The 12,006-nt window shown below is 36.9% G+C and overlaps 1 protein-coding gene across 1 annotated transcript; it reads left to right on the top strand.

The window, feature by feature from the left end:
* The first annotated feature begins 3,187 nt into the window (after positions 1-3,187).
* LOC107657092 (lysophosphatidylcholine acyltransferase 2-like) lies at positions 3,188-11,364 on the top strand. Its single transcript, XM_016445099.1, has 14 exons — positions 3,188-3,376; positions 4,311-4,453; positions 5,180-5,397; positions 5,693-5,805; positions 6,291-6,351; positions 7,147-7,205; positions 7,500-7,534; positions 7,995-8,049; positions 8,196-8,278; positions 8,409-8,534; positions 8,664-8,817; positions 9,038-9,136; positions 9,452-9,593; positions 10,857-11,364. Exons 1-14 carry the CDS (start codon positions 3,266-3,268, stop codon positions 11,042-11,044), a joined length of 1,587 nt encoding a protein of 528 aa, XP_016300585.1. The 5' UTR covers positions 3,188-3,265; the 3' UTR covers positions 11,045-11,364.
* Positions 11,365-12,006: the final 642 nt, after the last annotated feature.

The following is a 12,006-nucleotide window of genomic DNA, read 5'->3' as shown; positions in this document are numbered from 1 at the left end:
GACGGATTTGCGGGTCTTGTCTTTTTCTTGCAGGACTCTGTATGTTATAGTACTAAATTAGTTGTAATCGTTTAATCACCACCACAGCGTCTTGTCTCCATTAGCAACACGCACGATTTGTGTCGATTGTAAGTGACGTCGCAGGTGTCGGAGAGTGCAAGCGGCCATTGCAAGTGACTTCGTAATTTAGTTTCTTTTTTCTTGTCTTCACCACCTGGCTACTGTTGTAAAATGTTGAGAGATTCAAACAAAAAGTAATAAAAAATAGAACAAAATAAAAAATAAAGACTGCAAGTGACGTTGCTAGCGGAAGCGCAAGTGTCTGAGAATGCAAGCCTGAGAATGCAAGTCTGAGAGTGCAAGTGCAAGGCTGCAGCTAGACCCTTCTCGAACTGTTCAGACCGTAAAGGCCCGTTCACACCAAGAACTATACAGTAGCCTATTAGCGTCCACACCAGCAGTCTGTTTATTCTAAGCACACGCTCGTCTGCCGCATTAAATTCTTCAGCTCGTTACAGCAGGATTGATTCTGATTAGGTGTCGATATTTTATCGTTCATCAGCTGGAAAAAAATCGTTCTGAAAGTGATTCCAACGATAACGTTTCTCTGTGCCTTTATGGTTATAGTTGTGTGGTGTAGACTCTGCTATTTTTTAATATTGAGAACGACTTTTAGAACTATAGCCTATATATATCGTTATCTTTATAGTTATGGTGTCTTTTGTTCAGCCCTTTAAAAAGAATCGGCTCAAACGAGTGATTCATTCTCGAGTCGAGCATCACTGCTTCCGAACAGCAAATGGAACTAGGGATGGGCGATACCTCTTATTTTATTTTCGATCCGATACCGATATTTTCAAGCCCAGTATCTTCGATACCGATACCTCGGTTACATTATTAAAATAATATAATCAGTAATTATACTCACTTAATATTAGATTTTAAAGCCATGTTTTTTAAATTTCATAGGCCTTTTTTGTTTACGCTGTCATAAATAAAATATACTATAATTGTATTTTAGCCGTTTACTGGGGCATACCGATATTTTCAAGCCCAGTATCTTCGATACCGATACCTCGGTTACATTATTAAAATAATATAATCAGTAATTATACTCACTTAATATTAGATTTTAAAGCCATGTTTTTTAAATTTCATAGGCCTTTTTTGTTTACGCTGTCATAAATAAAATATACTATAATTGTATTTTAGCCCTTTACTGGGGCAGTAACCTCAAAGGTGCAACTATACCCCTAAAAGAGAGCATATTAGTACCATACAAGTATGCATGCTTTAAGGGTAGATAAGTTACAAAAGTGCACCTTTGAGGGTACCTCGTGAAAAATAAACATGGTGTTACATAAGTACTAAAATGTATTATTATTACCATGGTCAATTTGTGGTTACTGCAGTTTTACTACAAATACTGTGGTAAGCTGTGGTTACTGTAATAAAACCATGGTTAATTTTTGTAAAAGGCTGCCAGGCTGTTGTACCCCTAAAGGTGAAACTGTAGCATATTTCTTTCTGACAGATTTATTAACAGCAATTACAGAACATAACACAATCCATTTGAACTTTTAACAACCAGTTTAAATAAGTTTACTTGCACAAACTAGCCAATTGAAAATAAATATTACATGTACACAAAAGTTTGGGGTCAGTAAGATTTTGTAATATATATATATATTTAAGTCTCATGCTCACCAAGGCTGCACTTATTAAAAAAAAAAAAAAAAGCAGCAATATTGTGAAAAATAACAATTAAAAATAACTATTTTCTATTTTAATATTTTTTTATATATAATTTTCAGCATCATTACTCCAGTCTTCAGTGTCACATGATCCTTCAGAAATCATTCTAATATAATTTGCTGCTCAAGAAACATTTATTATTGTTGCTGCTTCATATTTGTGTGGAAACCATGATGCATTTTTCAGAATTAATTTTATATATAGTAACAACGTTATGTAATGTGATAATGTGGCAATAGTTTCTTAAGATCTACTTATGCTTCTGATGCTTTTGGGAAACACAGCCCTATTTGAACAAGCACTGTGAGCCATATGTCAGCAGCGAACGCTGTCTGTGATGGATTGGTTCTGTCTTTCAGTATTTGCGTGTGTTCCAGTAGAAATTGTTCTATCCAACACAATTATTCGCTAATATAGTCTATTTTTCCACTTAGAAGCTTAATTTATGCACCGAATTTCTTGATAAATAAATAAAATTAATGGTTAAAAATGCACGTTAGAATCGATATTTTGATGTGATGTGTTTTGATGACAACATCAGTATCGAAAGTATCGATACTTAAGGATCGATCGATCCACCCATCCCGAAACGGAACATCACGGAATGAAGTATGGTCAGAAAAATGGGTTACACTTTACATGAAGGGGTGTGCATAAGACTGACATGACACCTTCATAATCATGACATGACACATGTCATGAATATGAAGGTTTTTCTATGCATGTTTATGACAACTGTCGTTAAGTGTCATTCACTCAGTTATGTAATTTTTAATGCAAAGATGACATTGTTTGAGATGTCTTTGTTATGGGCTATGGTTAGGGGTAAGGGTAGGGTTAGATTAGGGTTAGGTCAAATAATGTCATATTTGCATTAAAAATGACATAACTGAGCCAATGACACTTAATGACAGTTGTCATAAACATGCATAAAACCTCCTTCATATTCATGACATGTGTCATGTCATGATTATGAAGGTGTCATGTCAGTCTTATGCACACACCTTCATGTAAAGTGTTACCGAAAAATGTTTCTCAGCACCGTGTACTCCCTCGTTGAACAATGATCTATCAGTGAGATTGCATTAGGGCTTGCGACGCCACTGTTTTAAGCTGTCAATTTATAACACCGAGTGGCTACTAACTACATGGCTAATAGGATAGGATTATGTCCGTGAGAGGTGGGGTGTAAACACAGGCTTTGTCTCAAAAACCAACTGAGCTCCCTAGTTACAGACCGTTTCAGGACATTATAAGCGCATTTCGAGGCAGCCAGTGCACACACAGAAACTCGACTTTGACTCCAGCTCGTCTGGACTCCTGGGATTCCCAAAGTTGCAGCACGCGCCTATGATTAAAAATTGCATTCTAGTTAGGTAGCTCACTTGATTGTGAAACACATCCGCAGACCGCTAGAGCTCGAGTCATGTGTGAGGTGGTGCTTCTGGTGTGTAAAGAGGAAGCTCTTCGTTTGGACACACGAAGAGCAGCGCTGCTGTGATGAGTGAAGATGCCTCCGCAGAGAGTGTACGCACTGCCTAGACAGCGTTCCCTGCTGCTGCCCGCAGTCATCAACCCATTCGCGCACGACCTTAAGTTAACCAAAGCCGAGAAAATCAAAGTGAGTCCTGCTCTCAATTTATGACATGCTTGTCAATATTATTCTTCACTTAAGTCATTCGATTCTTCATCGTATGCATTTATCCACATTTAATGTGATTTGCCTAAAGATTAGTTTCCCTCTAATCTACTTATTGCATGATCGCTCTTACTTCCTCCGTTAGTCTTGATCATTCTTGCAATAACTTGGGGAACATGGCTGAATAGGGAACAGGATTAGCAAATTTAGAAAATTTTTAATTTGTCAGATTAGTAAATAAATGAGAATTACAATTGCCTTTATGCTGCAGAAAGTGTTCAAATAATGTTACTTCTTTGATGTCACAATTTGAAACAGTGTTACCGTTTTTGTAATAAGGAAAATCACGCAGTTACGCAGTTCACAACGTGGTAGAAAGAATGTTATTAATATTTTTGTTATAAATATTTATTGTAAAATTGGGTAATACGATTATATATTATTATTAATAATAATACTATGGGGTTATTGAATGCTTGAATCTGATTGATTGATGAATGTTTTAAGGTGTGTAATTATTTTCAGAAAGACACACGGCTAAAGTACTTCCAGACAGGTCTTGACTGCATTACATGTAATTTAATTAATTTTTAATTAATTACATGTCCACATAATACTTAAGTCATCCTGCAGCCAAGGATGGAAGTTGCGCTGGGTTATTTGGATGTTAAATAATAGTTTATTATATGTGTTAAACAGGTCTCTGTATTCATGAAATATGCTGCTGCATTTTTATTTTATTTTTTTTTTATTATTCATATGTTACACTTGGAGGTTGTTATAATTTGCTTTATACATAATTATTTTTCCCCCTTAAACCAATTCCATGACAGCCTTTCTCTTAAAAGGTATATTTGACATTTATTGTGTGTGTGTGTGTGTGTGTGTGTCAATTTTTTCTCATGTCTGTGTGTAGTGTTTTCTTCTAGGAATCATCCTTGTGCCGCTCCGTGGAATGTTCTTGCTTCTCGTTCTCATGGTCATGTGGCCAGTTTCTGTCATGATAACATTCAGACAGTCTCTGAAAGGAGCAGTGGAACCCATGACTGGCTGGAGAAGGTAAATACCGATCCCTGTTCACTCATGTTACACACAGATACACGCCACCTGCTACAATTCAGCACAAGACTAAAATACACCTTTTTTAGGTGCACCTTTTTTGAGCTACTTATTCTCCTGGCCTAATAACTAAACTTGATCGCTAGCACATTAAACCTTAAACCTTGGCCTTACAGATAGCGCTACCTCTTACCATTTTCTGATTTTGTCTTAGTTCCTGATTTGTTCCTTTTGGTACATGCTAAAAAAGGTTTGTGGGTGGGGTGGGGTGGAAGGGAGGGTCGGTGTATTTTTTGTGTGTGTTTGTTTCCTCTGTATTAATAATAAGATGTGAGTTGTTAATGTGAAATTTGTGGTTTGCATATCAGCAGTTACACATATTTGCTGCATTACAGAGCCCTTCCATTCTGTTTAATTCACGCTTCTCTGGCAAACAGGCCACATGGTTTTTTGCAAATTTAGCTGTAGCTCATTTCTTCTCAGACTGACCACACGGATCAGATTAATTAAGTCTTAGCGTAGGAGGTAGAGCGGCTGTTGGAGGGATGTGGTTATTCTCTTAACTGATGCAACAACATGCTGATCTGACACCCGATGAGGACACAGTGTCAAAGCCGTTAAAGAAAGCTTTTTGTGCTTATGAGTGTCAGTATGGTGGACTAATTGATGTCATTACCCAGTATGATTCCTCATGTTTTGTGTGCTTGTATGTGTGTTTGTGGGCAGGTTCATGCACAAAAGAGTGATGACCTTTCTAGGCCGGCTGTATTTCTTTGGCATGGGCTTCAGGGTGGTGGTGAAGGGGAAGCAGGCAAGCAGTGTAAAGGCCCCCATTCTAGCTGTGGCCCCCCACTCTTCTTTCTTTGATGCCATCGTCTGTATTGAAGCTGGTCTACCCTCGACTGTATCCCGCTCAGAGTCCCTGGAAGCACCAGTCTTTGGCAGTATGGATATTTGCATCAATATCGGTCTACTCAAAAACAAAATCGAATGCCAAATGGTTTCATAATGTGTTCCAGTAGCTTTGAATATGTGTGCTTTGTTTATCAGTTTGGTTTCTGTTACTGCAAAGTTGTGAACAAATACCACAGTCAACACAAAGAAACAAACCAAAATGAAACCAGGGCAGACCATTAAATATCCATTATTGATGTTAATTTTGCATGTGTTATTTTGACTATTATCATTACTTATCATTCCTTTGTTCTTCAATGGGTAAGACGATATTATGTTCCCCAGGGTTTTTGCGCTGTGTGCAGCCAGTGCTTGTTTCACGCAAAGATCCAGACTCTCGTAGAAACACTATCCTTGAGATTGAGCGCAGAGCAAAGTCAGGCGGACACTGGCCACAGGTGAGTGTCTCCACTTCTAGCATTATAAAGGTCTGTAAAACCACAAATTTGCTTGATTACATTATCCATGAAAGATTATGCTGCCTCACTCGTCACTCCAGTATTTAATTAAATTTTTATTTTTTTATGTGACTTAAAAACGGTCAAAAATAAAAACGTGTTCAAAAAAAAAAAAGGTTAAAAAAAATATACCTTGTGAATTTCACAATGTGAAACCAGAGTAACAAACTAAGTGTATTCCCGCTTTTGAAAGCAGGAAATTACTCTTAGACCTGTACTTCCTCAGCTAGAATAAAGGATGTCCGGTTCCTAAAGAATGTTCGGTGTCAACATTCTGGATGTTTAATTAGTTTTACCAACTGTATTATTAGGAAGTAAATGTTTCTTTATCAAACAAACTGTGATCTGTGATTTGCATCCAAATTAAGCCACCATGATAGCTATGGTACCACTGAAAATATCACTAGTGTTATTTTCTTTTTTAGGTACTCATTTTTCCTGAAGGAACATGTACGAACAGATCATGTCTCATTACCTTTAAACAAGGTTAGCAGATTAAGCTTGTTTTTGTTTGTTATGTAGAAATGTTAATTATAATATGGACACTATAATAATGCAGATGAACTGTTAAGGTCTAGTTGAGATGTTACAGATACAGTAAAGATACAGATATAGTGTGTTGTAGCAAAAGTCCATAATAAAGTATATAATGAAGGTTGTGTATGAACTGCACTATATGAAAATCTTGTCCGTTATCAGATTCAAAGATCAAACTCATTTTCGTAATGCAAATGTTTACAAGAGATGGGGAAAAGAAACTACTGTGGTTTTAGGGGTTTCCAAAGCCTACAGTTTGTTTTGGTGTACTAAAGAAAGTAGAATGAGGTCTGCTGAAGCCAGCAAAACCAGCAGCACATAAAAGAGAGGGAGTGTTGTGTCTATGAATAAGTATTATCCAGTAGTTTGCAGTAGGCTTAATTAATTTAGCGGGTCAGAGTGATATTTATTGTTGTATTATGTAAGATCGATAGATTTTTCTTTCTATATTCAGGTCATATCATTTGGACAGAATTTGCTTCATTGATAATCATTGATTGTCCACTTGAGAACCAGTCAAATAGCTGTGACCTGAAATGTAGGGCATGGTATTATCAATGGAGCGTCAGACAGGGATTTAACTGCATACTGAAGCATATGACTCCATAAAGAAAACAGATGGAACTGTTGTACTGAGCAGTGTTTTAGGAGGTATGAATGTAGCTACAAAGTACAAAGAGAATGAATGGAATGAAATGAGAATGAATGAAACTGGCTTATGTGCTATTCTCTTTACCTCCATAGGTGCCTTTGTCCCAGGAGTCCCAGTACAGCCTGTTCTGATCAGATACCCAAATAAGTTGGTCAGTATGAATTCAACAGAAGTCCTATACTGTTGTTATGATGCCTCAAATTGTGGTGTCAAATGCAAACACAATAGAGTAACACAAAAATTGTAAACACATGTAAAATGCAAATCCATAAATAACCAAGAAGACGGCACTATAGTAGACCATAAAATTAGCATACAAATGCATAGGCCACCTAGCAAACTAAAGGCTCTGCAAGTATGTCAGTCTGATGCGCTTGTGTGAATAGCTCAATGTTCATACCTCTTTAAGAATTCTTACAAAAGTTTGTCTTTTTAATATTTACAGGACACAGTCACATGGACATGGCAGGGCCCAAAATCGTAAGTAATAATAAACATAAACAAAGCCAAACGTATTTACACGGCTGATGAAATGCTTCCACAATTAGGCCTTTTCCAATCACTGTTACAACAAAGAAGTCATAATTCAGAATCACATGCCAGGATTGCATATAATGTTGCAAGAAACACTCCGGTGAGCCAAAAAGGATGTTTCGTTGGTTTATTGGCATTTAAGATAAGACAAATAGAGATCAATTTTATATTCAAATAAAAAAGGAAAACAGCGTGCTGTCTGACTAAATTCTCATCTTCCTCCTTACACATTGAGACATCTCTGCATGTGTAGTGTTGTAGATTTGCTTCCTTAGATAAGCTTGGTTTTAAGACCCTTTTGTAGTATGTCAGACAAGAAATGCATTTGCACGGTCATGCATATAAAGAGAGCAGTGCTTCCTGAAATGCTGTTGGTTTGGAACCTCACCACCAGTTCCTGTTTTAGGGCCAGACTACTGCTGCTCACACTCTGTCAGCTCTATACTGCAGTGGAGGTTGAGGTCTGTGAGAAACATTTGTGTATTTCATGATAATATTCTCAGCTTTTTGCACCTTTGATGTAGAAACATGAATGACAAACCTAACCCCACACACTATATAGCTAATCTCCAAAAAGTTACGTATATATGTATTGTGTTTGTTTTAGTTTCTGCCCCCTCAAATTCCTACTGAGATGGAGAAAAAGTGTCCTATCAAGTTTGCTCAGTCAGTGAGAGCTGTGATGGCTGAGTAAGCATGCCTTGTTGCTATTTATTCTCCCATGTCTTTATAATATTATTTTAATTGATATTTACAATGTGTGCACAATATGATATTTCAATGTTAATGACTGTATCACAATTTCTCACTCTGTTATTAGGTCTCTGGGCCTGCCTGTCACAGACCACACCTACGAAGATTGTCGTCTGATGATTGCAGCTGGAGAACTGACCCTGCCTATGGAGGCAGGTCTCGTGGAGTTTACCAAGATCAGCAGGAAGTTGGAGTATGACTCAATATAATATTAAAAAATACATATCCTTGGTATTAGTAAACGTTTTCAGACTGGTAGCCCACAAGACACATAATTTAAGATTATCATAGTTTAATCTTAAAATCTCTGTTGCAAATTCAGATTAAAATGGGACAGTGTGAAGAAGGAATTGGAGAGTTTTGCCAACATAGCCTGTTCTTGCAAAGGCGGCAGGATCACAATTGAGGAGTTTGCCAGCTTTCTCAAATTACCCGTCAGCCCAGCTCTACAGGAGCTCTTCACTCTATTTGACAGGGTGAGTATGTCCATAACTAACCACATGGAAAAAAGATATGGAAAAGAGCACTGCTTAGATCCAGAAAAGGAGCTGAATGTATGAAATACTCTGACATCTGCTTTAAAATCTGTTTTATTTTCAGTCTTCATGTTTCAAAAACAACAAATCTAAATCTAAATGGTACTGGATGAATTAAACAGCATTATATTGCATTCACAGTGTGGTCTGTTTGTTGTAGAATGGCGATGGCACTATTGATTTCAGAGAATATGTCATTGGTGTCACAGTTCTGTGCCGCCCAGCTAATAATGAGGAAGTCATTCAGACTGCTTTTAAGGTAATGATATCACAGATAGCACTGATGTTATTCTGAAAAAAATATCATGATGAATTCTCAGAATGTGATTGTGCAGAGATCAAAAGATTTAATTTGATGAAGATTTAAAGAAGACCTCGTGTGGTGTGGTTACGAGGGTAAGCCATATTAGTTCTGAAGTGTCAGTGGTTGTTCACAACTTGAGGTGGTTTACAAACAGTAGAACATTACTACGGGGGACTACTACTGTGTGATTTATTGTCAAAAAGTGTTCATATGTATATATAAAAATGAGGCCGATAGATGTCTAGTTGTGTTTGTGAATTCTTTCTACAGCTGTTTGACATTGATGAGGACAATTGTATCACACAAGAGGAGTTTAGCAGTTTGCTACGTTCTTCTCTTGGAGTATGTGATCTTGATGTCCACAGCCTCTTCAAAGAAATTGACACAGATGGATCAGGACACATAACTTATGGTCTGTATGCCAACTGTAGCATCTACCACAGTGATAAGATAGAAGTGCCATCATTCAGAGAATACTTTTTTTTAACCATGGTGTATGAAATTTATCAAACAAATAACAGAACTGCTACTATTATAACCAGCTGTTCTGTCATGTTAATATATATATTTGTACATAAACACACAATTCACAGGAACTGTGAATTTGTTTCTTTTTTTTCCAAGTTGTGAAACCAAACTGTTGCTTGTAAGACTGAGCTGAACTACACACAGGCCTAACATTTGCAATGTCAACTTTGGTTGATTGTTTAGGTTGTATTAAGCAAATTACTTGATGCTGAATTAACATCATCTTTATTAAACTTGATCTTATTGGTTTGAAAATATATTTAGGCATAATTTTTCCAATAAAGGTTTAAATACAACTGCTCAGCGAGGACTCCATGAAATGCAAGAGTTTACAGATGTTACAGCAATATTTTCCTGTGAAGCTGCTTTTAAACCATGGATTTAACTTGACTTGATTTGACAATCTAGGGCAGGGATCCTCAAATCTGGCCCACGAGATCCACTTTGCTGCAGAGTTTAGCTCTAACCCTAATCAAACACACCTGAGCATGCTAATCAATGTCTTCAGGATCATTAGAAAATCACAGGTAGGTGAGTTTGATCAGGGTTGGAGCTAAACTCTGCAGCGTATTGGCCCTCCAGGGCAAGATTTGAGGAACCCTGATCTAGGGAGTATCACAGTCCAAATTCCTTAATACAGGTAATTTCATGTCATGATTTAACTTGTCTGAATTGAACCTTGACTTTGGGCTATCTGCTGCATGCATTCAGCAAGCAAGAATTAGCAGGGTTTTTCTCCAATAAATGTTTAATGCACATGAAATCATCATGGTTAGCACCACATGATTCCATGCTGTGTATGTAAATAACTTGGAAAATATTTGTGTGTAGAATCGTGAACACTTTCAAGTGAAGGCTATTTATCTAATCTTTCATTTGTTAAGGTTGAATCATGATGGTGACTGGTCTTTTATAATACTTGCAGGAAGTTGTCATGAAGTGTGAGTTGATTTCAGGCGATCAGCTGCATGCCAAATTAAATCAAGGATGTTTTCACACAGTGTCTGATATAAATATGCTATTTATCATAGCATATTCACATTGTTATTCATTCATTACTGCCAGCCAAGTGCCTTACTTGTTTCTTTTGTTTTCTTTTTGAGTAAATAAATCTGTAGTAATTTTCCTGGCTCCATTTGTCTCTCAGATGAGTTTTGTTCCTTCGCTCTCACCCACCCGGAGTATGCCAAGCTCTTCACCACCTACATCGAGCTACAGCGTTACCAGGGTCTCCAGGGGGAGGAGCCAGACTTTGATGCCAGTTTGTCTCACTGCTGTACTGCTTCTCATAACAACCACCAGGAGGACAGTACCTCTGATAAGAAAGATGACTGAAACAGCATGCAGCCATAAGGTTCATATTCTGCCATGCTATTTGAACACGTACCTTAAGCTTAAGCATATGCCCTGTCAGCAGTTTTCTGTTTACACCACTAAGTATCTCATAATTTATTCAGTGGTTTATTTAAAGGCTTTCTGATCAGAGTTTACAAAAATATAGGCATGCTAAAACATTTCTTATGATGCAGCTAAAAAGTTTATTTTGTTGTTATAACACCCCTCTGCTTTTAGACATGAAGCTTGTAATCCCAACTCAGTTTTGTATTCATTTTATTTTATGAAGTCTAAAAAAAATACTGTTTGGTAATATCTCATTTGAAAAATGTAATTTTCTGATTATATTGGAGATCATGTGCTAAAAGCACAGGCCTCCCAATAAGTTTTTATGGAAAAGTGGATTTTTTAAAATTAATATATTACAAAAGAGATTCTTATACAAATACAAAGTTCCCTTTCTTTTTCTTTTTATTTTTCTTATATATTTCTTTTTTTCCTTTCTGCTCAGGGACTTTGGTACAGAAAGTGAGTTGTAATCAAAGGCTTTGCTTTGCATCTTGTTTTTATTTGCATTCCCATTGAGAGGAGATTTTGCTGAGTTAGTGTTCTGTCCCTGCTGCTTGTTTAGACTAATACTCTGTTGCATCCACTGAAAATAGGCCAATTTGTGAGCAAACAGGCAACACAACACGCCCACAGTAGCATGCACCACAGGGCTTGGTTCCAAATTATCCCACTGCAGTGGTATTTATTTAGCAATGCAGGTTTATGAATTTGTTAACACAGCAAAGTTTGCTTTTTTGTGTGCAATTAAAAAAAAAAATCCTTTGAATTTTAACTAGTACTTGTTGTCCCTTTTATGTTTGAGTGCATGAACACTTGTTATAAGAGTTTATACACTTGTGAAATATCAGGAGATATGAAAGAAAAACTGCTGATTAGCAGCAGCCTGCTAACAA

This window comes from Sinocyclocheilus anshuiensis, unplaced genomic scaffold, assembly GCF_001515605.1.
Source record: "Sinocyclocheilus anshuiensis isolate Anshui unplaced genomic scaffold, SAMN03320099.WGS_v1.1 scaffold944, whole genome shotgun sequence".
NCBI classification, from domain to species: Eukaryota; Metazoa; Chordata; class Actinopteri; order Cypriniformes; family Cyprinidae; genus Sinocyclocheilus; species Sinocyclocheilus anshuiensis.
Note: the sequence above shows the minus strand (reverse complement) of the source record. Positions and strands in the feature narration are given on the sequence as shown.

Excerpts from the sequence above, each read along its gene's own strand:
- LOC107657092 (XM_016445099.1), top strand. The coding sequence starts at position 3,266 with ATGCCTCCGCAGAGAGTGTACGCACTGCCTAGACAGCGTTCCCTGCTG. Across the intron at positions 6,352-7,146 it reads TCTCATTACCTTTAAACAAG|GTGCCTTTGTCCCAGGAGTC; the intron begins GTTAGCAGATTA and ends TTACCTCCATAG. Across the intron at positions 9,594-10,856 it reads ATCAGGACACATAACTTATG|ATGAGTTTTGTTCCTTCGCT; the intron begins GTCTGTATGCCA and ends TTTGTCTCTCAG.